The following is a 21,398-nucleotide window of genomic DNA, read 5'->3' on the forward strand; positions in this document are numbered from 1 at the left end:
ATGCGATTTCGCGTTATGGTGGGGCGCCTTATTGCAGGGTTTGACTGTATTATTGGCCCCTATGTTACTCACATTTAAGTCAATAGGCGTTTTGGCAAAGACTTCAGTATTAGCCTGTTATCTATGTGCAGTAACTTATTTCATGTTGTTGACAGTCCAACTCATTCTCCAAGGTCCCATCCTTGGAATCATAAATGTTCTGAATTGGGATATGCATTTTACCAACACCGTCTTTTCTCCTCTTCCTTTTACATCAAGTGTGAATCTATAATTTATAGGAGCACCAATTGCTATCTCTGCAAGTTGCCTGCCTCCTGATTGTGGTGTATTCCATTATGCCATAGGATTGTAATAAAAACCCAGCCCCAGCTTAAATTGCAGTACTGGACCAACACATTTTACCTCTACATTCAGTCACGCTTTCACTCCCTATTGTGTACATGGTTCAGTTGCATTAAAGCACATGACTTCATGTCCAGAGGGCTGAAAATACTGTATGCAGTGTAGTTGTAGCCATGTCAGCCCCAGGATATTAGTGAGACAAGGTGGGTGAGGTAATATCTTTTATTGGACCAACTTCTGTTGGTGAGAGAGACAACCTTTTGAGCCACACAGAGCTCTCCTTCGGATTGTTTTCCCAGACCTGAAGAAGAGCTCTGTGTGGCTTGAAAACTTGTCTCTCTCACCAACAGAGGTTGGTCCAATAAAGATATTACCTCACCCACTTTGTTTCTAGTCTCCAGTACAGCAGCCAGAATTAGATGGCTTTGCAAACCAGTTGCTATGAAGAATGCATACCCATCCATTCTCTGGGGCTCAGGGAAATGCTTTCAGCACAGTCTAGGTATCAAAGTCTGACGGCTCTTGTCCAAAGTTCAAGGGCAATTAGTCTCTGCCTGAGTGATTTAGCTGGTGAAAATCTCTATTTGAGCTCACGCCATCTGACTATTTCTAGGTTTTGGGAATGAGTATTGATCTTAGAGCTCTCTCCTCCCCTCTAGTGCAAATTATTAAATTGACCGTTATTATCTACCATGCAGTAAATAATTATAATTCAATTATTTCCACAACCAACTTAAAAAGATTCTAGTCTGATGACTCTTCTATCATTTAAAAAATGAAAAAAATTGCAAGCAGGGAGATGAGGATGCTGCTTAGGGAGATGGAATAGCAGAACCATTTGTCAAGGTAATTAACTGTACAGGGGCCACCTACCTTTGTTATTAGTAATTATTTGGCAGTTTATAACTTTCTTGGGTTTCCAAGATTAGAAATTTCATCACTGTTCTAGCTCTCTGTATGGCATGAAGATATACTGTAGTACAGCAGAGACCTGGGTGAGCCTGGATCTGTTCAATTTGCAGAAATTTGCTTGATATTTCTCAGCACAAGTTCCTCCTTTGCTTCTCTTGTTTTCCTTTTCCAGGATTGGCAAATTCCTTCAACACAAGTTTGTGAATCTGTGCCCACAGAATGAAGCCATCGATCACCTTTTAGAAGGTAATCAACTTTTGCAGGAGAACTTGGAGAAAGATGACCTGAAAAATAAGGCGGGAAAGAGCATTCTAAAAGAGCTTGTGTGATACATGAAGGGAGAGGGGAGTCGCTCCCTTTGATGGACACCCAGCCAGCCAGTTAGCTGTAAAATCCCCCTTGGTCTGTTCTCTGATTGCTTTACCTGTAAAGGGTTAACATGCCCACAGGTAAAAGAAAAGGAGTGGGCACCTGACCAAAAGAGCCAATGGGAAGGTAGAACTTTTTAAAATTGGGAAAGAAACTTTTCCTTGGTCTGTTGTTCTCCGGAGAAGGAGACAGAGCAGCAATGTTGTGTAAGGCTTGAACCAGGTATGAAAATTCATCAGATCATACCTAGAATTACTTATTTGGAACCCCCCAAATATGTAAGTAAATTAGGAATGTTTAGCTAGACGTGATCAGGTCTATCTTCTTTATTTTGGCTTGTGGATCTCCTCTGTGCTAATCCCAGATGCTTTTGTTTGCTTGTAACCTTTAAGCTGAACCCCCAAGAAAGCTAGTTTGAGTGCTTAATTTTTGGAATTGTTTCTTTTAAGAGCTAGCAAAAAACTTGTCAAGGTAATTAACTGTACAGGGGCCACCTACCTTTGTTATTAGTAATTATTTGGCAGTTTATAACTTTCTTGGGTTTCCAAGATTAGAAATTTCATCACTGTTCTAGCTCTCTGTATGGCATGAAGATATACTGTAGTACAGCAGAGACCTGGGTGAGCCTGGATCTGTTCAATTTGCAGAAATTTGCTTGATATTTCTCAGCACAAGTTCCTCCTTTGCTTCTCTTGTTTTCCTTTTCCAGGATTGGCAAATTCCTTCAACACAAGTTTGTGAATCTGTGCCCACAGAATGAAGCCATCGATCACCTTTTAGAAGGTAATCAACTTTTGCAGGAGAACTTGGAGAAAGATGACCTGAAAAATAAGGCGGGAAAGAGCATTCTAAAAGAGCTTGTGTGATACATGAAGGGAGAGGGGAGTCGCTCCCTTTGATGGACACCCAGCCAGCCAGTTAGCTGTAAAATCCCCCTTGGTCTGTTCTCTGATTGCTTTACCTGTAAAGGGTTAACATGCCCACAGGTAAAAGAAAAGGAGTGGGCACCTGACCAAAAGAGCCAATGGGAAGGTAGAACTTTTTAAAATTGGGAAAGAAACTTTTCCTTGGTCTGTTGTTCTCCGGAGAAGGAGACAGAGCAGCAATGTTGTGTAAGGCTTGAACCAGGTATGAAAATTCATCAGATCATACCTAGAATTACTTATTTGGAACCCCCCAAATATGTAAGTAAATTAGGAATGTTTAGCTAGACGTGATCAGGTCTATCTTCTTTATTTTGGCTTGTGGATCTCCTCTGTGCTAATCCCAGATGCTTTTGTTTGCTTGTAACCTTTAAGCTGAACCCCCAAGAAAGCTAGTTTGAGTGCTTAATTTTTGGAATTGTTTCTTTTAAGAGCTAGCAAAAAGCCTAAGTTCCAGATGTAATTTTTTCCTTTTTGTTTTTAATAAAATTTACCTTTTTTAGGAACAGGATTGGATTTTTGGTGTCCTAAGAGGTTTGTGCATGTTGTTTGATTATCTGGTAGCCATAGCTAATTTCCTTTGTTTTCTTTCTCCGCTCTTCCCCGGAGGGGGGTGGGGTGAAAGGGCTTGAGAGTACCCCACAGGGAGGAATTCCCAAGTGCTCCTTCCTGGGTTCAAAGGTTTTTTGTTTTTGTTTTTTTGCATTTGGGTGGTGGCAGTTTTTACCAAGCCAAGGTCAGAGAAAAGTTGTAACTTGGGAGTGTAATACAAGCCTGGAGAGTCAAGTATTAATTTTTAAAATCCTTGCGGGACCCCACCTTCTGCACTCAGAGTGACAAAGTGGGGATTCAGCCTTGACAGCTTGTATCTCAATTTTTTGAACTCTTGCGAGTGGTGACAGACACAGATAATGGCCTAAATCTTGTCAATATTTTCAAATGTGCCAATATTCTGTATAATATCATTTTACACATGACAGTTCATGCCTACACTTCATGGCCATGGACACTGACAGTATGCTGGAACAACTGTTGAAAGCACTACTTTCTTATGTCTGGAGGACTATGGTCAAATCTAGTTTAGTCCACAAATTAAGCAAGTTTTCTAGCCTCAACATGAACCCGGGAGAATATTTCTCCATATCTCAGAAATGGCATTGTTTGCCAAAATTTATGATCTCTGATTGGTGTATGATCTTGACTGAAATAGCATTTTGCAGGTCAAGGTTCAAGAGCATTAACAGAACATCACATGCACTTGAATAATATTTATTTATTTATTTATTTATTTATTTAAACATCTGTTTTATGGTAGTTCCTAAAGTCTACAAAACAGGTTGGACTCCATCATGCTTATATCTGGCTATCGCCAGAACTATTTTCTTGGTTTTATAAGTGCATAAAATTCACCAGCTGATGACCAATACGTGAAAAACAGAATCCCTGGATCACTTTTAAAAATTCTCTTGCGTCCATAAGTGATCAAAATACCTTTGTAATATGTTTGCTTATGTTTGATTTTTACATGACAAATGTGTCAAGTACTCTCACAATTTATATTTCTGAAGATCAAGACTTTTTTTTTTGCTTTTTCTTCAGAATTATGTAATAATAATGGTGCCCATTGTGATGTATTGTACCTCAATTTTTGACTCTCTCTCTAATTATTTTAGGAAACATACCACTACAGTTGATGAAAATGTTCTGAATTTATTATGTGGTTAAATGTTGTAAGTGGCACAATGAAACTTTGACTCACTTCTGCTGGGGGTTTATTGATCATTTGTCTCCAACGGATGTTAGTTGCTAATTGCTAACATAGATTTCAGTGAAGTGAGATACTGTCTGTAATGTGTCAGTTTGAGTGAAGGCTCTGTTCTGTTCCCTACATTTTTGTGATTAAAATTGATGTGTTTTTTAGTTTACTGAAAATCGTTTTGGATTTAAGATATTAAAGCTTGCATGAGTTAATATTTATACATTATAGCTCCTTAAAAACAACAATAAAATAAAACAGCCTATAATTTGGATGTGGTTAAAGGGAGAATGCCCTTTAACCTATCCCTCCCCCCAAAAACCCTCAGGAGTATGTTAGTTGTAAAATTCCAACAGCAGATTTTTTTTTTTTTTGTCAACAAATCCGGACACTTGACAATAGTGGAAGGTATTGGGTCTATTTCTGTAACGTTATCCCCACGAGATAAGAGACATTTTGCAAGGCCAGAAGACAGGGAGCAATGTAATAGCCACTAATTACATCATTTTCCACAAAAACAATTTTAATATGCTATTTAGAGACTTCAGAATGGCCCCAAATAGTTCTTACAGTTTAAGACGCTCATTATAAATGCTATTCAGCTACTCACTTAAACATCTGCACCTTATTTGGCGGCTTAATCACTCACCAAGCTCTGTCTAAGTCAGTCTGGAAAAGTTGCTATACTTCTTCCCCTTGCCCCGGTCTCATTCAGTGATAGAAATTGGGGAGGGGGGGCGTCATAGTAGTGATACTCTTCCAAGCTCCACCAACAAACCAAGGTTTGTCCACTAAAATGAGATGCCACTCCGTCAGATCTTATTAATGTGGTCATCCCTCTTCTTTCCTGTGTGCTTTGATGAGCAGTCTAATAGATAGGAATGCTAGCATTAAATCATAATAGAGTTTAGTATTGACCCTTCATTAAGATGAAAGGAATCAATTTACTCCTCTCTGGGTTATTGTTTGAGTCTGATGGCAGACTCAAGCAAATCTTGTATTAGTTGACACTCAGTTCACATATTGAAAACTATCTCTGCAACTATAAGGGTTCGAGATTTCTTTTTTAAATGGTGGGTTAGATTCTGGAGCACAAGGTGACACAGTTGAAAAAAACAATATCCATCAATCACATTGCCTAGTTGCCATGAAACAATCCAACATAGATCATGCTCTCATTTTTGTCCCATTGTTGAAGCACAGCTCATGGCAACGTCCTTGCAGTGGAAGGAGTCCTAGTTAGGACTGAGTGCAGTTCCTTTATCAGGAGGAACATCTGCCATTCAGGAATGGAAAGAATTTGGTCAAATCTTCACACTGGCTAAGGCTTCTTTGCATTGTTTTGGCAGTGCAAAGAGTTACAACCCAATGGCCCCCTCCCTCAGGGGGTCCCCTGGGGAGGCAGATCAGCATTGTATGTTGCTAACGCTGTTGCAAGCATCACAAGGCATTTGGGGAAGGGTTAAAGGTGTGAGTGTGGAGTAGAAGATTCCTTTGCAGGTTGCAAGAGGCCAAAGGGGGGAGGAAGGGAGAAGAGAACGAATTAACTCCACGCTCCAGCTAGGCCCGAAGATAAGAAGCTGATTCCAGCCCAAGGCCGCAGCACGCATCCGACTCTCGGCTGCCTGCCAAGAAAGACTGGGGGCCTATTCCACCCCGACCAGCCATGAGAAAGGAGGATTCAGCGGAACAGAACTGCAGGGGCGGCAAAAACAAGTGAGACAGCGAAGGCCAGCGTGGGGGAAAACAACCGTTTTCATGTCCCTGGAGCCAGTGTGTTTTGGGAAAGCTGAGGAGGCCACAGAGAGCCGGTTTGGACTGGTACAAAGAGCACCAGGAACAGAGGTCCCTGAACGAAACGCCCCCAAAAGAACCCAGGACTTAAAAACCCTCCTGAGAGCCGAAGCAAGTTGGAGATTAACAGTGGACCCTGGACGACCTGTGCACGGAACAAGAACTCTCGTCCACCCTTCCCCCTCTTCTTCTTACGTTACACCCAGGCTTAGCCAGCCTCGGGTAGGATCCCCAGCCTCAGGTAGTTTCTCCACTGTTATTTTATTATTTTATTATTTTATTATTTTATTAATAAAGCTTTAAAATTTGGACATGTGGTGTGCTCTGTCATCTCCTCCCCTAATGATCCTGCGGCCTCAGCCTGATCACTTGATGCCTCAGGCAGATTGGTAACAGAAATCTGTCACAAAAGCAGCCAGAGAGGAGCCATATGGAGATGTTCCCCCATAAGGAAATCCATGAGTGGTGTAGGGAAGGAATAGTGGCTCCTACATCATCCCCCTTTGGTCCCTAGCAGAGGGGACATGGCCAGAAAAAAGGTTGCCTCTGTGCTCAGCTGATATTTGACTGGAGGAACAACCCCTTGAGGCTGTTGGTAGCTAAGCATAAGGTAGAGCGGCCTCAGGGCTGCTCTATATATTTTCCCAGGAGTGGAGGAGGAACTCCCCAAGATCAAAGACTTGCACAATTGGCTTAATGCTACCTTTGCTCTTCTTCCATCGACCTATGCCCAACACATCTTGGCCAGTTTGGAGTATCTGAGCCTCTGCCTCTGAGGAACAGCCACTACTGTCTCTACCACATTCACAATGCCTTTTTGGAGAGCTGGAACATAAGAGGGAGTCACTCAATAGCAGGCCGGGCAGGGCATTTCATCTAACCTACCCATCCAAGTATCAATGGTTACCTGAGGTTTATTGCATTGATTTCAGAAATTAAATTAATGAATCAGTGACCATCAGAAATGATGGTCACTGATTCATGCTTCTTTAAGTATATTTCATTGGTTGCATATAAAATTAGCAGCATGTTTTATAGAGGCGACTGTAGTGTATATCCTAATATATTTCACTACTGATTCATAGGCCCTGTTGTGGATAATCATTAGGCCTGATTCTGTTCTTGCACTGATTTTACACTGATATAAAAAACACCATTGATTTCCATGGAATTATTCCTCATTCATTTCAGTGCTGGAGCAGAATTAGGCCCTTAAATGGGAAGGCAGCAGGGAAGCATGTTTTTAAGCTATTGGTGGTATTCTAGTTGGGGCTGATAGCAAGGCTGTTGGTAAATTTGCCCTTCACTTCTCACTATAAAACCCAATTTTCAGTTGCTTATAACTTAGCCAAACTTTAACCATTTGGATTGGAAATTTTCCATGCCAGAGAATGAGGCTGTGGAAGTGCACCTAATCTCACCCAGGTTATATATTCTGATGACCTTTTCTTTGCATAGCTATAGCATCTTCATGCTTTGGTAAAGGGACTTGAACTTTGGCAGGAGGGGTGACCTTTGTGTCCAGGATGTTCCTTATACTGTCCCTGTATGAATATGCCTACATTTGGCCAAGTTATAATCCTTTGAAAAATTATAATTTGCATGTGCTCTGTAGGGGCTTCTTGGATTTTAGAAGCTAACTGCCCTGAACATCCCATCTGTGCTGGGCAAGCTCCACCCCAGGGCTGACCAGGCCTTTCCCTACAATTGCAGCTCTGGGCTGCTGTGGGCTATGCTGGGTCCAGGCACCTGAACTAAGAGCAGGGGATCTCTCATTCCTTTGCTTTCAGTAACCACCAGCTGGGACCCTGGGGGAGGAAGCTGACTGATTCTGAGGCAGAGGGGAGAAGAGCCAGACCTATGGGGGGCATTAGGCCAAATAGATTGGGACAAGAAGCCTGCGGGGTGATTAGGACAGGGAGTTGGGGTGGTGGGAGACTGTGACTGGCTGGGCAAGGAGACGGAATGAAAACCAGTGAGCAGGGAAAAGAAATGAGGGAGAGGGAAGACAGATTGGATTAGGAGTTGGGGTGTGGGGAGAGAACTGGGACTGATGGCGCAAAAAGTTTGGAACAAGGAGCTTGAAGAAGGAGACTGGGGAAGGCAATTGAGACTGGAAGCCATAGGGGTGGGAGGCATATGGAGGCCGGGGGCTTGGGGTGCGCAGGGAGAGAGCAAATATCTGTGAAACACTCTAGCAAAGTGTGTGTGTGTCATTCCCCTCTATTCCTGATTGAAATAGGAAGAGACGCTACTGTTTCGATCAGTTATTGCTGTTCATTAGCTTAAGCGGTAGGGGTCTGTGTGGTGGATCTAAATGTTCCAGGTTAACCCTGCTGATGACCCATGTGGGTGTCAGTATGATGGAATTTGTTTTCTCAGTTCGTTTTTTAAAACCCCTAGGAAGTTGCACACAAAAAACATTAAAATAACATTTTTATGGTTGCAATTCAAGCATTCAAAAGTTAAGAAATGCCAAAACATTGGCTGTGCAAATTAATTCAGCCCCCTGTGCATAGGCACTCGGAGACCATCTTTAATTACAGGATCACATATTTTTTCCACACAACTCCTGCCTCATTCAATGCACAGAATAGACCTACTCTGGGGATGAATCAGGATTGTATAGTGAAGAAGGCTGTTGTCTGTAGGATCCCAGCTTCATTTGTTGCTGAAGCTGAAAGGTGTGTAGTGAATGAGGTAGGCGATTACAGGAAGAGAAGGGAAGATGTGCTAGTTAAGGCAGTTGAATGCTGCCCTGGAGAACCAGATTCAATCCCCGCTTCTGCCACAGAGTTCCTGTGTGATGCCACTAAAGACACTTAATCCAACCTTTTCAGAGATGGTCACTAATTGGGTTTTCCTCATTTTCTTGGGGCCTGATTTGAGACCCTGAGGTCTGATTTATAGAAGTGCTGAGCCCTCAACTGCAACTGACGTCGGTAGGAGCTGTGCTTAGAATGTTAAGTGCAATCTGATACTACTCTGAAAAAAATCAGACCTCAAATGGGGCACCCAAAAGTAGTGGGCACCTTTCTCTTTCTGTGCCTTAGCTCCCCATCTGTAAAGCTGGGTTGATAACCCCTCATTTCACTGGGGCTTTATGAACGTACATTCATTTCTATTGTGTGAAGCATTCAGATACTACAGTGATTAGCACCAGAGAAAAGCTCATGAGGAAATTAATAATTCTGCCTTTGGAGCAGGGTTTGAATAGTGTGCAGTAAACAGGGCATGGGGCCACACACACACAGTGGGGAGAAACCAGGATACTGAACAGCTGGTCATTAAGTGAACACTGTGCATTTCATGCACTGAATGAGGCAGGGGGCCCGTGGAAAAAAATAGTATGCGACCATAAAGACTGACTCAAAATGTACACACATAAGGGGCCCAAATTAAATTAGCACAAACTACCTTAATTCAGGCATTTCTTAACTTCTGAGTGCTTGGCTTTTCAACTTTAATGTTCTTTTAATGCAATGTTTTGTGTGTAATATTGACATGTTCTGATAGACATTTGGACACAGATCCACAATTGATGCACGCTGGCATAATTGCACTGATTTCAATGATGCTATGCCACTTGACACCAGCTGAAGATCTAGCCCTTGCTCTCTTTGGTCCGGATTGCAGTCCCTTTTACCCATGTTAAGTACTATCATATATTCCTATGGGAGTACTCAAAGAGCAAGATGCCACTTAATGTGACTAATGATACTATTTCATATGATCTACCCCTGTACAAACCATAGTGTTCAGTTGGTAGGCACAGCTAATAATCCCAGCCTTGTTAAATGGTACAGCTTCACCATCAAACCAAAAGCACAGCTGATAGAAATGGCTGAAAGCCTGCGGCTAATAACATGGTTTAAAGCAAAAAGGATAATGTGCATGGTACCTATGTTACTATTGCTCATTGCCACATTTTACATAGTTTGACTCTTGGTGTGCAGGGCACATCACCCTACATATTTAACCATGTAAGAACTATTTAAACTCCAAATCAAATTGATGGGGTTGGCTTTCTTTCCCTAGTTTTAATGGAAACATTGATATAAGACAGTAGTTCTTTTCTGTAAACCTGTTGTTTTCCACTGGGAGTGCCTTAAATTGCAGTGAAAGCAATAAAAGCCACTGAATAAAGTATATAGTACAGATTTTGTCTGTGCATTGGGGAGTGCACTTCTTAAAATTAGAAATAAGATGTAAAATGATAGACTTGTGCCTGAAAACAAAGGAAGTATTAAATCTGCATACTTAGGGATTGTCCACACTGAGATTTAATGTGCAGGAAGTCAGGGTATGAATGTACAGCACTGTAGCCTGTCATACACTACCAGTTCTGTAGTGCGCTTTAACCTATTGCTGCTTGAAACAGCATAGCTTAAAGCACACTACAGTACTTTTGGTGTGTGGCAGCAGAGTCCATACTGACAGTGCATGGCAGGAAAGCGTGTGTTCCAGATTTAAATCTGTTTGCACTAAATCTTCATGTGGACATGATCTTTCTATGGCTCAATTTGTAATGCCAGGACTGCAAATGTTGGATTCCATATAACCTTAAAATATATTGCAGACTTTGATTACTGTCCATTCAGGTCTTCATATAAATGCACATTTAAGATGCTTGTCCAAAACTGAAAATAATGCTCAGCCATAGCATATATTAAAAAGAACTGCAATTTTCAGTGTTGACCCCAACTATCCTCTCTTAGAATAAACCACACTCAGGTTCTAAGCCAATGGAAAAGGCCTTAGTAAAAAAACATTTATGATAAAAATCGACAAGAACTCTTATTCCAGTGTTATGCTTGTGGGCAGCAGAAATCTGCAGCTGAAGTTTTCAGAACCAGATGTAGATCTCATCTAGGTAAGTGAAAATCAAGTTTACCTCCAGTGACTGAAAAGGAATTTTGTATTTCCCCCCCCCCATGCAGCTGAGATTAAGATCAGGTCCTCAATGGCTTTGAATATGGAATAATATAGAGTAGCACAGAAATGTTCAAACATTATAATTTTACAAAAGGTAACACTTTCAAAAGCACCCAAGCAAAATCCTAAAAAGACCTTCTAGTGTATTTGCAGTGTTGTAGCCATGTCAGTCCCAGGATATTAGAGACAAGCTGGGTGAGGTAATATTTTATTGGACCAGCTGCTGCTGGTGAGACAGACAAGCTTTTGATCTTACATTGACCTGAAGAAGAGCTCTGTGTTGCTTGAAAGCTCATCTCTCTCACCAACAGAAGCTGGTCCAACGAAAGATATGACCTCATCCACCTTGTCTTTATAATGTATTTAGCAGCCTGAATAAAGTCAATGGGTCTTCAGTGCCTAAATCATTTAGGTGCTTTTGAAAATTTTACCTGGAGTAACTGATGTATCTACCGGCTTTTGCCAATGTGTGTTTTAGTATTTCAAATGTCACTGTTGCAGCTGTATTGTTATAGCATGGGTGTCGGCTTTGTGTACATGGTATTTCAGTATGGAAACTCAAAATTAAGACTTTGTGGCAATTCTCCTCTACTTTACTGGAAAGAAAAATCAGACTTTCCATTGTCTTCACAATAAAGTGGGGAAATTATCTAGAGTCTCATCTTGTTCAAGTATTTTCAGGATGGAAAAGCTGGCGCGGGGAGGAGGAGGGAAAGAACTTTTTTTTTTTTTTGCTAAGTGGAAGTGAAAGTTTTGTGGATTATGATACAGGGGGGAGGCTGAAGGTTAAAATTAAAATTCTGCATGCTGACTGGCTTGCTCTTGATCTGATTCTTACTGACATAATCAGCAGCGATCATGGTCTCCAAAGGGGAGACCTTGGAAAGAAGAAGAAAGTAGCACAAGGATCAGAATGGGTGAAAACAAGTCCAAAGCAAAATATAAACCAACAGCCCTTAACGGTAATCTTGTTACATCTCATTGCTACAAATGGATATAAAGGGTTTCATGGGTAGGGGGAAAGTGTTGTTCCTTCAACGCGTGTCGAGGGGGATGCTGGGACTGGGAAAGGGGAGACTATGGAAGAAACGTGAAGGATTACAGGGAGGGCCCACAGTGAATTTCAAGTGTGAAAAATGACATGAGTGGGTGAAACAGGAAAGGAAGAATAGATTAAAGTGGAGGAAAAAACCAGGGGAGAGACAAAATGTCAGCTTCTTTTGTGTAACAGTAGGAGAGGTAATCAAGGCAGTTTTGGAGAGCTGCAGCTTCCCCCCTTTAAAGGAATGTGCTGTCAACGTTTTTAACAAAGCCCCACTCTCAAAAACATATGACATTCCTACGTAAAATACTCTTTGCTCCTCCAAAACAAAAAGCCCACCAGTTGTATGCTCTCCCCACTCCCACATTTCCTGGTAGCAGAGCAGCCAATGGGTGGTTACCGACTTTGCCTGGTGCATTCCCTATAGGCATGTAGAGGCAGTGCTGGGGAATGCAGAGGGGAGTTCCCATTGCAGCAGCTGTGTGGTGACATCAGTACTGGGTGAATTCAGGGAGAGTTTACGATTTTAACAAGCGGATCCCCTCTTATTGTGGGTTGGGAAACAGTTTTTACTGAATTCATTCCTCCCCCCACACTTTCTGTCCAGCATGAGCAGTTCTCTATGCACAGAGGGATGTGCTTTTAGCCCCCCTGCTGCTGCAGGAGTGGTGCTTAGCTGCATATTCCACTTACAATTGGCACTCTAATTGCATTGGGTTGTAGTGATTCATGTCCTCAAGATGATCTTCACAAAGAGGGCTAGAGATTTAAAAAAGTTGAGTTCTCCTTTGTGGGGCTCAGTGGCCAGCTCTGTTAACAAGAGGTCTGCATAAGCCTGTCCATCTTGAAAGTGTTTGTACCATCCCCTACAACGGGGAAACTCCTTTTATCACTTATCAACCCTGATGAGAAACCTGGTTAGTCACGGTATGAGAGAGACGCCCATCTCTACTTTGTTGAACAGTTCACTTACCCATTTTGATCGACTAGAGATTTGTATCAAACATTAAAAAGCATAAACTACAGCTGAGATCATTCAAATCTACATACTAAGTGCCCGAACTGTCCAAATTCGTGACCATACAGTTGCAACCTTGTCATTCTTTCCCATAAACTGAGGTTTTTAATAACTACATGAATGTGTATTAACCAAGCATCATTTCAGGACAGATTTAGAAACCAGGAGACCTGAAGTCTTTATGCAATCATGTGTGAAACGATGTACCTATCAGTATATTTGCATGTGTACTTTTTGGTCCATGGGCAAAAATGCCCTCTGATTCTAGCAGGATTATGATTTAGGTGATATTAAAATGTATTTTTACTAACATACCTAGGAACACAAGTTGTAGGATCTAGTTACTCTTAAGAACAGAATTACTTCAATCATAGCACAGTCTACTAGCAAAAAATTGCAAAAGATTACAGTTGCGTGTGAAATATTCATCCTTGGCCCACAGACATTTTATAAATCATTAGCCAAATGAAAGCTAACAGCATGGGGTGAAACACATTATTAGCTATGTTTTTAAAGTGGCTTAACGCAACCTCCAGGTGTGTGTGTGTGTGTGTGTGTTTGGGGGGGTATGTTGGGTCTACAATGAACGACTGACACAAATGCATTTTGAATGCAATCAGGTAAACATACAGATACTTATATTTATGCCCACAGGAAATTGTGAACCCAAAATTGTATATGCAAAGGTGAAGGTCATTTATTAAAATCAGGTGCAACATGTCTGACTAATCTCTTACCAGTTAATTCTAAAATTCTCCAAGTAGCAGTGACTAAGGGTATGTTTACACTGCAATTTAGGCCCAGGGTTAGTGGGGCTTGAGGCAGCTGACCCATGTTAATGAACCCTGGCCTTGAACATCTACATTGTATTTTAAACCTATGTTAGAATTTTCTGACTCTTGCTTGAACTTAGGGCTCTGGTGTCCACACTGCAGTGTGCAGATCTGAGTCAAAGTAACTATATCCCAGAATCCCTAGCACCACCCCGTCCCAAAATGTGGCCGCTATAGCCCTAGGAATATGGTGCATTGTGAGAAAACTTTACTGTCCACCCTGCATGTCGCTTTGCAAAAGGCTTGATCAGTTCGCTCTCCATTGCGAACCTAGGAAGCTCTCTGATGGCATGCTTGCAGCTCAGTGATGAGAACAGAATGGGTTAACACTAACTTGACCTGCTACCATTTGCCAAGGAGGCGGGGGCGGGGACTTCCATTTTCAATAGAGTGGACTGCAGATTATTGGGATAGAGAAGACTGAGAAAGTTTTCTCATGGAATCGTAGGCTACTTCTGGATGACACCCAGGGCCTGAGGCAAGCAGGACTGTGGCTACACTGCAAAGTAATAGGTCTCAGATCCTGGGTCCCAGCTTGACTGGAGCTTGGACCCTCCAGCCCTGTAATTGCAATGTAGGTGCAAGGGGGGTTAGCCTTGAGTCAGGGCTCAAGCACAGGCGTACAGTGCAGTGTAGATATACCTTAACTTCTCAGGCTGAGTTACTAGACTGAATTACATATAGGCAGTGGCTATTTGTGGATAACATACCCCATGCACTTGGTGCCTCTCACTTTTCAATTCATCAGTGTAATAATCCAGATCTTTCACCCAGAGTCTTGTGCCCATTAGCATGGGCAACGTGGAAAAATTACAAATTGAAATATGTTGAAGAAGCTGCATGATAAAATTACTGCATGACTTTTCTCCTGCCCTTTCTTCCTTGATGTCATGGTTTCTTAGTAAGGTAAGAAATGCCATCCAGGATGAGGTATGTGTGTGCTACCACTGGCTCATGATTTCTCAACAGAAAACACACTGAACATTATTTCATAGCCCATTACACTGCAAAAGCTGTAGACACAAATTAGCTTGTTCCTGCACCAGTTCAGATAGGAGGTTCAGGTACAATTCCATTGACTTTGTGGTCATCTTATACTTTGAGTATCATTATACAGCTATGCAGTGCTGCAGAAGTCTGAAGAGATGGGGAGGAGGCCTATGCTGCAGCATCTGACACCTGCTCAGTGAATTATTTTGTGAAGACTATTTGATGACGCTACGCAAGTGGGAAGCCATAATTTTGTCAACCTTGTCCTTACTGTGTCCTTTACATTGAAGAAACCAAGAGTGCATCTCCACTGCAAAGCAGATCCCAATTTTAATTAATATAGTCTGCTATCAGAGCAGTGGCAACTCTAGATTACAACTGCATGTATACAAGGTGGTACTTATTGCTCTGAAGCTGCCCATCAGAAAGAGGCAGAAATTGACATTAAAGAAGTAGATGTAGTAGAGTATGACAAAATTAACACGGTCCCCACCTCGTGTCCTCTCCACAAGTAAAAGAAACACTTAAAAAAAACCCATATACAGCAGCCATGTAGGTAAAGATTTGAGATTTCACAACTATAAAGAATTTTATATAAGTTCTTGATTTTTGACATGAAAAACCAATAGTTTTACCAAACTCTTTAATTAAAATATGAGATTGAGGAAGCTATACATTAGCTATATAAAATTATTATATTGAAGCTTTTGCAGCAGTGAAACTTATATGAAAGATTATCATAGAATTGTAGGCCTGGAAGGGACCTCGAGAGGTCATCTAGTTCAGCCCCTGCACTCATAGCAGGACTAAAGTAGACCATCCCTGACAGGTGTTTGGAGATTTTTAAGAGGAGGTTAGACAATGATGGAGATTCCACAGCCTCCTTAGGCAATTTATTCCAGTGCTTAGGTTGATGTTGAGACTTTATTTCTCATATTCAGACATAACTGTCTGAAGTATTCTTTGAACTTGAGACAAGGGTGGATAGTTTCATACCAGAAAGTTTTGGGGAAATATCATTTTTGAGTTATTGAAGATTTTTTTTTAAAAAAAATTAAAACTACGATTCCAGCATTCAGACAATTTATTTGTGCTCATCATTAACTCAAAAATAGCTCATCGGTATGCAAAAACATCCCACACATTGCATATAGTTAATGATCATTGCAGAGTTAGCACTTAGCCGCCTTTTGGCTAAGGAGAAGAGGGGTGGTAGAAAATTAACATACTACACAAAATTTTCAGCTTCCTCACTTGGCATCTGGCATGACTACAATTGATGCTTCATTAGAAACCCTGTCCCCTTTGTGACCTCACAATGAACAGTCCCTGTCAAGGATTTTAATGAGAGTAGAAAGGCCAAGGTTGAGTGCTTCTGAAAATCCAGCTCTAAATTATTCATGTATTCACACCACTGTTTTCTGTAATTTTGTACCATCTTAACCTATTCTGTAATTTGGTAAAATATTTTGAACTACAGATATGAAAGTCTATAAAATAGATATTGGCTGTTAAGCCCCCATTCCACATGAGATATTGTATCTGAGTTGTAAATACCCTAACTGATCCTTTAAAAGACAGTAATCCAAATAACATGGATTTTTTTTTTTTTTAAACAGGTAAACATTTGTGGATTCAACTATAATTGACTTAGTGATGCCTTTCTTCTTTAATTGTCCGTGATAGCCAAACACTTGTTTCATGTATAACTTAGCTTATAATATAAACAAAAATGTGTACAGAAAGGAAAATGTGCTACGTTCAGTGTATTTTCTTGATGTGTACCTAAGTTGTATCATAGAACTATAGGGTTGGTAGAGACCACGAGAGGTCCTTTAGTCCAGTCCCTTGTGCTGAGGCAGTTTTGATTTTTCCATGTGATACAGTTACAGCCCTTACTCTACTTGAAATCTTTCTGATTAGGTACTCTGCAGTACTTTGTTATTAATATTGAAAAACAGTGCAGAAAAAACATCCCAGTTAAAATAGATATTTCTTCTTTAGAGCAAAAACTGAAAATCTGTTGAAATTTGACTTTAACCCCCCCCCTCCAGGTTACATAATAATTTGGATATATTTATATTAAAACATGATCACCATTTAGTGGCAACTAAAAACAATACATTATTGTGACTGTTTTAAAAAAAATCAGAACAAAACTGTAATTTATTATAGTTTTGCCTTCATTATACACCATGTGTTGGTGGATTAAGCACAACAAAACGCTAGTATTCTTTAAAAGTGTCTACTAAATATAATAAAAAGAATAAGATAATTAACATTTAGTTTGTTACATTTAAAAAAAAAATCAGATGTACATATTTCTATTGCCTGTTAGGTTTACCTAAGCCTTTTCAACTATTACAAAAAAGAAAAAAGTCATTGTTTAAAGTCAAAAACATTCAAATCAGTTGATACAACATTACAGTACAGTCAACTAACATCACTGAAGATCTAGTCTTCTTTTCTCAGTTTGAGTCTTTAGACCAGAGTGTTATAAAACTGGTTCAATGCCATTTCAAAACTGTATGTTAGCTGTTGCAGGATACTGTACTCTCTACTGATGGCTTCAGAAGAAAGGGGCTGTGCTAGCTGTGAATCACAAGGTAACCCCAGCCTGTCATTAATTTTATTCAGTACTGTAGTTAGAACAGCATTAAGTTTAGCACAACTAAAAAAAAAAAAAAAAAAGAAATTGGAAGCTAGGTGAAGCTGCCATTTGTGTCAAACAATTGCGATACGCTATACTAAAAAATTCTGAAATATCCACCTGTCCTCACCACTCTGCCACAAACTAGCAAAGTCAAAAAAATACAAAAGTCTTCAACTTTTCATTTTTGCAGAATAAAGCAAAAAAGCCTTTGTGCTCCTTACTACCAGAAGCAGAATATCCTCTGAGTTACCACATGTAATAGCTTCTGGATGTGTCAACTTGGGTTGGCTTGGTCTCTGCAGAACCATCCTTGTCTTTTTCACTGTCACCTTCCCAGAGATTAATAAGTGGCGGATAGAGCTCATTCAGTGGGATTGAAGAGGTCTTTTGCATATACTTTTTCAATGAATGGTGGTAGTTTTTTCTCTTAAACCTTTTAGCAATATAAACAGAGATGGAGGCAAGGCTGATCACAGCAAACATTGAACCCATTACAGCTGCAAGGGCGGTACTGGTTTCTTGGTCGGAAATGTCAAGGGCAAAAGCTGCATTTTTTGTTGTAACGTTAACACAAGACTTTTGAGTTTGCTGATGGATATTTGATACAGTTAGACAGACCTCGTAATCTGTGGATGGCTGCAAATGAGTGAGGTTATATTCATGTACATCAACTGGGACCCTCGCGGTGTATGTAATGTGAGGGTTATCAATCTTCATAGTGGCTGAGGACCATTTTAAATTGGAGGTCATGACATTGGAGTTAACCTTCCAAGAAACTAATATCGAATGAGATTCAGCTTGCTTGACATATATTTTCAGCACTTGTGTACCATCCAAAAGCGTTCCATTCACTCTTATAGTAGCTACTCTTGTATCAGCCCCCTCTATATTTTGAGCAACACATGTATATCTTCCAGAGTCTTCAATCTGAATATTCGAGATTTCCAGGGTACCTTCACTACTCAGCTTGTACTTGTCTGAGAGACTTTCAACTGTTATTTTATTTCCAAGTGGAGTTACCCAATAAATTTCTGGTTCGGGTTCTGCCATGGCTCGACAATCTAGAAACACTGTCATGCCAATGTCCAAATTCAAATGATTTGGAAAAGTGTCATGAGAAATCATTGGAAGACATTGTTCACTTGAATCCTGTATTAACACTTCTTTCACCTGTTGTCCTCTGTATTCAGGTGGCATAGCACAAAACATTGATAGAGGTTCCATAAAACGGATATTGGTTTTGTTTGAGTTGATCCAGTGAATGACACAGTCACACCTGAGTGGATTACTGTGAATACTGATCTCACGCAGATTTGGAAGGGATTCCACTGTCTTTTGGTAGACTGCGTTCAAAGCATTGTTGTTCAGCATCAGGCTTTCCAGAGCAGGAACATTACGAAATGCTAAACGATGTATATAAGACAACTTTGGATTGTTAGTAGCTTCAAGCTTTGTAAGTTCAGGTAGGTTGTCTAGTGCATACCTATCAACAGAAACTAGTTCTCCCATATTATTGATCCCAAGTTCTTTCAACCGCAGCATATTTTTAAAGTCACCTTCTTGGATTTTGTGAATTGGGTTTTTGTTGAGGTCAAGGAATTTTAAATTTGGAACTTTCTCAAGAGCAAGCTGAGGAACCTTGACTAGTTTGTTATCATAAAAGGAAAGACTTTCAAGACTATCCAAGCCTACTAATGCATTTCCAGGAATATCAGTGAGGTACATACCAGCCAAAACCAGACTTCTTAAATTTGAGAGTGGCTTGAAGTTCATATCTAGTATTCCAATCACTGGATTTTCTCCAATCATAAGGATCTCCAGGTTAGGAGTAGCATCAAACCAACGACTGTCAATAACCTTTAATTTGTTAGAGTTAAGATGAAGTCTTAAAAGGTTCCTCAGGCCAGAAAATGCATTTGCAGAGATGCTACTAATCTGGTTATGGTTTATATATAGTTCCTGAAGATTGCAAAGGTCCTGCAAGCAGTAGTCAGTCATCTCTGTTATCTGGTTTTCCTCCAGATGTAAAGTAGTGAGCTGAGTCAGATTTGAGAGCCCCACATCTTTGATACTAGTAAAATTATTCTGTGAAAAATCTAACTCTGTTAAATTGAAAAGCTGTTGGAGTTCATCTGTGGTCTTTGCAATGTTGTTGCTTTGTAAGAGAAGAACTTGAGTGTCACTGGAAAGATTGCTGGGGATTTTTGTTAAACGAAGGTCATTGCAGTCAACTGTTGTAGCTTCTCTGTAGGTCGACTGTGGTGTAAACCATGGCCTGATTTCACATACACAAAGCTGTGGACATTCATTATTCTGTATGGAAGGCTCAGTCACTGAATTCATTAGCAATTCTAGCACCAACAGGCAAGCTATTAAAATCAATCTAATCCTAGCCATGTTGGTTTGCTAGTAAGTTCAACTGCCTAGCCCCTTAAAATAGCAAAAGACTGAATATATAAATCAGTATCAAGAAAAAAAAAGTAAAAATTAAAGTTTAGGTTGAAACTCTTGGACATTCAGAATATGGAAGATGCTTTTCGGAGTCTCTTCACTCTTCTCCTTTGTTCCGAGTGCTTGTACAAAGCTCTGCTGCATGAGTTGGTTAACCCAAATCAGTATCTGGAGAGGTGCCTGAAAAGCAGATTAGGACAGATGTTATGTTTATTTCATATACATTTTTGTACATTTCATATGTTCATTTTCATATACATGTACATTCCTTTCATTTCTTCCTTCTCTATTTAAAATAAGAAACCTTTTAATTTCCAAATTCCTTAAATGAAAATTCCACTTAGGTACGGTAGAAGCTCTTTTCTACAGTTGATTCAAATTAGAACTATTTTTGATATTCCTAGCTGACTGAACATTAAAACATATGTAACCACTAGAAAACAAAACACTTAATTTACAAATACATCACAAAAAGACTAACTGAAAATTTAACGTTGAAGCGTGTTGTCTTGTTTTTCTTGCAAAACACTAAAGATACTGAAACCCACTAAAATGTGTTTCGAACTGGAGGTAGGCCAGGGAAATCAGCGTTCTGAACTCAGTATTGATTAGATTCAAGGCTTGTGTTCACTTTTTGGCTCAAGGCCAAGCCAATGTAATATTTTAGGTTCAACGGCACTGAAATCTTGCAAGATGTTCTCTTCAAATTTCAACTGATCATTGGAAAAATCTTCCAGGACTTCCACCATCCTGGGTTGATCTCACCCAGTTCCAGAGAATGGGGTCTACTGGTTTAGGATCTAACTGCACTCAAAACAATAGTGATTGGATTTTATCTAGGGAGTCAAATCCAAATGAAAATTTTGGAGGTCAGACCCTTGTATATCAGAAACTCCAAGTCTGCATAAGAAATGCAAATAGATTTGATGTACAAAAAAGAGGTTAAACAAAACTGATAAAATACAAGTTAGCCTGGAAAATAAGTTTTAAAATACAAATTTCCAATATGATATTTAAACAATGAATGGATTATGAATGTTTATTTATTGGACTAGTGACATTTTATTTTAGTTTTCAAAACGTTGATCTTTATTTCTGTGTGTCATATAATGAGCACAAGCAAACAAACTTCATAATGACTGAGCTACTTCTCTTCCTCCTCCTCAGACTCCCCACATGGTTGGAAGTTGCCTCCAATTTTAGCTTCCACTGACCCAAAATATCAATGGCTGGATCTCCCCTATGATGATAGGATCCATTATTCCAATAGGTTGGACAGTGTAAGATAAATCTATATAATATACTACCCTCAGTATCCATTTAATGTGTTTCTGTTAATGAAAAGGCTCTTTTAAATATATATGGAACAACCTCCCATAT

At 40.1% G+C, this 21,398-nt stretch overlaps 1 protein-coding gene across 1 annotated transcript; it reads right to left on the reverse strand.

Annotated features, from left to right (window-relative positions):
• Positions 1-17,813: 17,813 nt before the first annotated feature.
• LRRN1 (leucine rich repeat neuronal 1) lies at positions 17,814-19,964 on the reverse strand. Its single transcript, XM_065408323.1, has one exon. It carries the CDS (start codon positions 19,962-19,964, stop codon positions 17,814-17,816), a length of 2,151 nt encoding a protein of 716 aa, XP_065264395.1.
• Between the last annotated feature and the right edge of the window lie 1,434 nt (positions 19,965-21,398).

The sequence above is a fragment of the Emys orbicularis genome, chromosome 7 (genome assembly GCF_028017835.1).
Source record: "Emys orbicularis isolate rEmyOrb1 chromosome 7, rEmyOrb1.hap1, whole genome shotgun sequence".
In the NCBI taxonomy this organism is placed as follows: domain Eukaryota; kingdom Metazoa; phylum Chordata; order Testudines; family Emydidae; genus Emys; species Emys orbicularis.

Coding starts and splice junctions, on each gene's coding strand:
- LRRN1 (XM_065408323.1), bottom strand. CDS start 19,964: ATGGCTAGGATTAGATTGATTTTAATAGCTTGCCTGTTGGTGCTAGAA.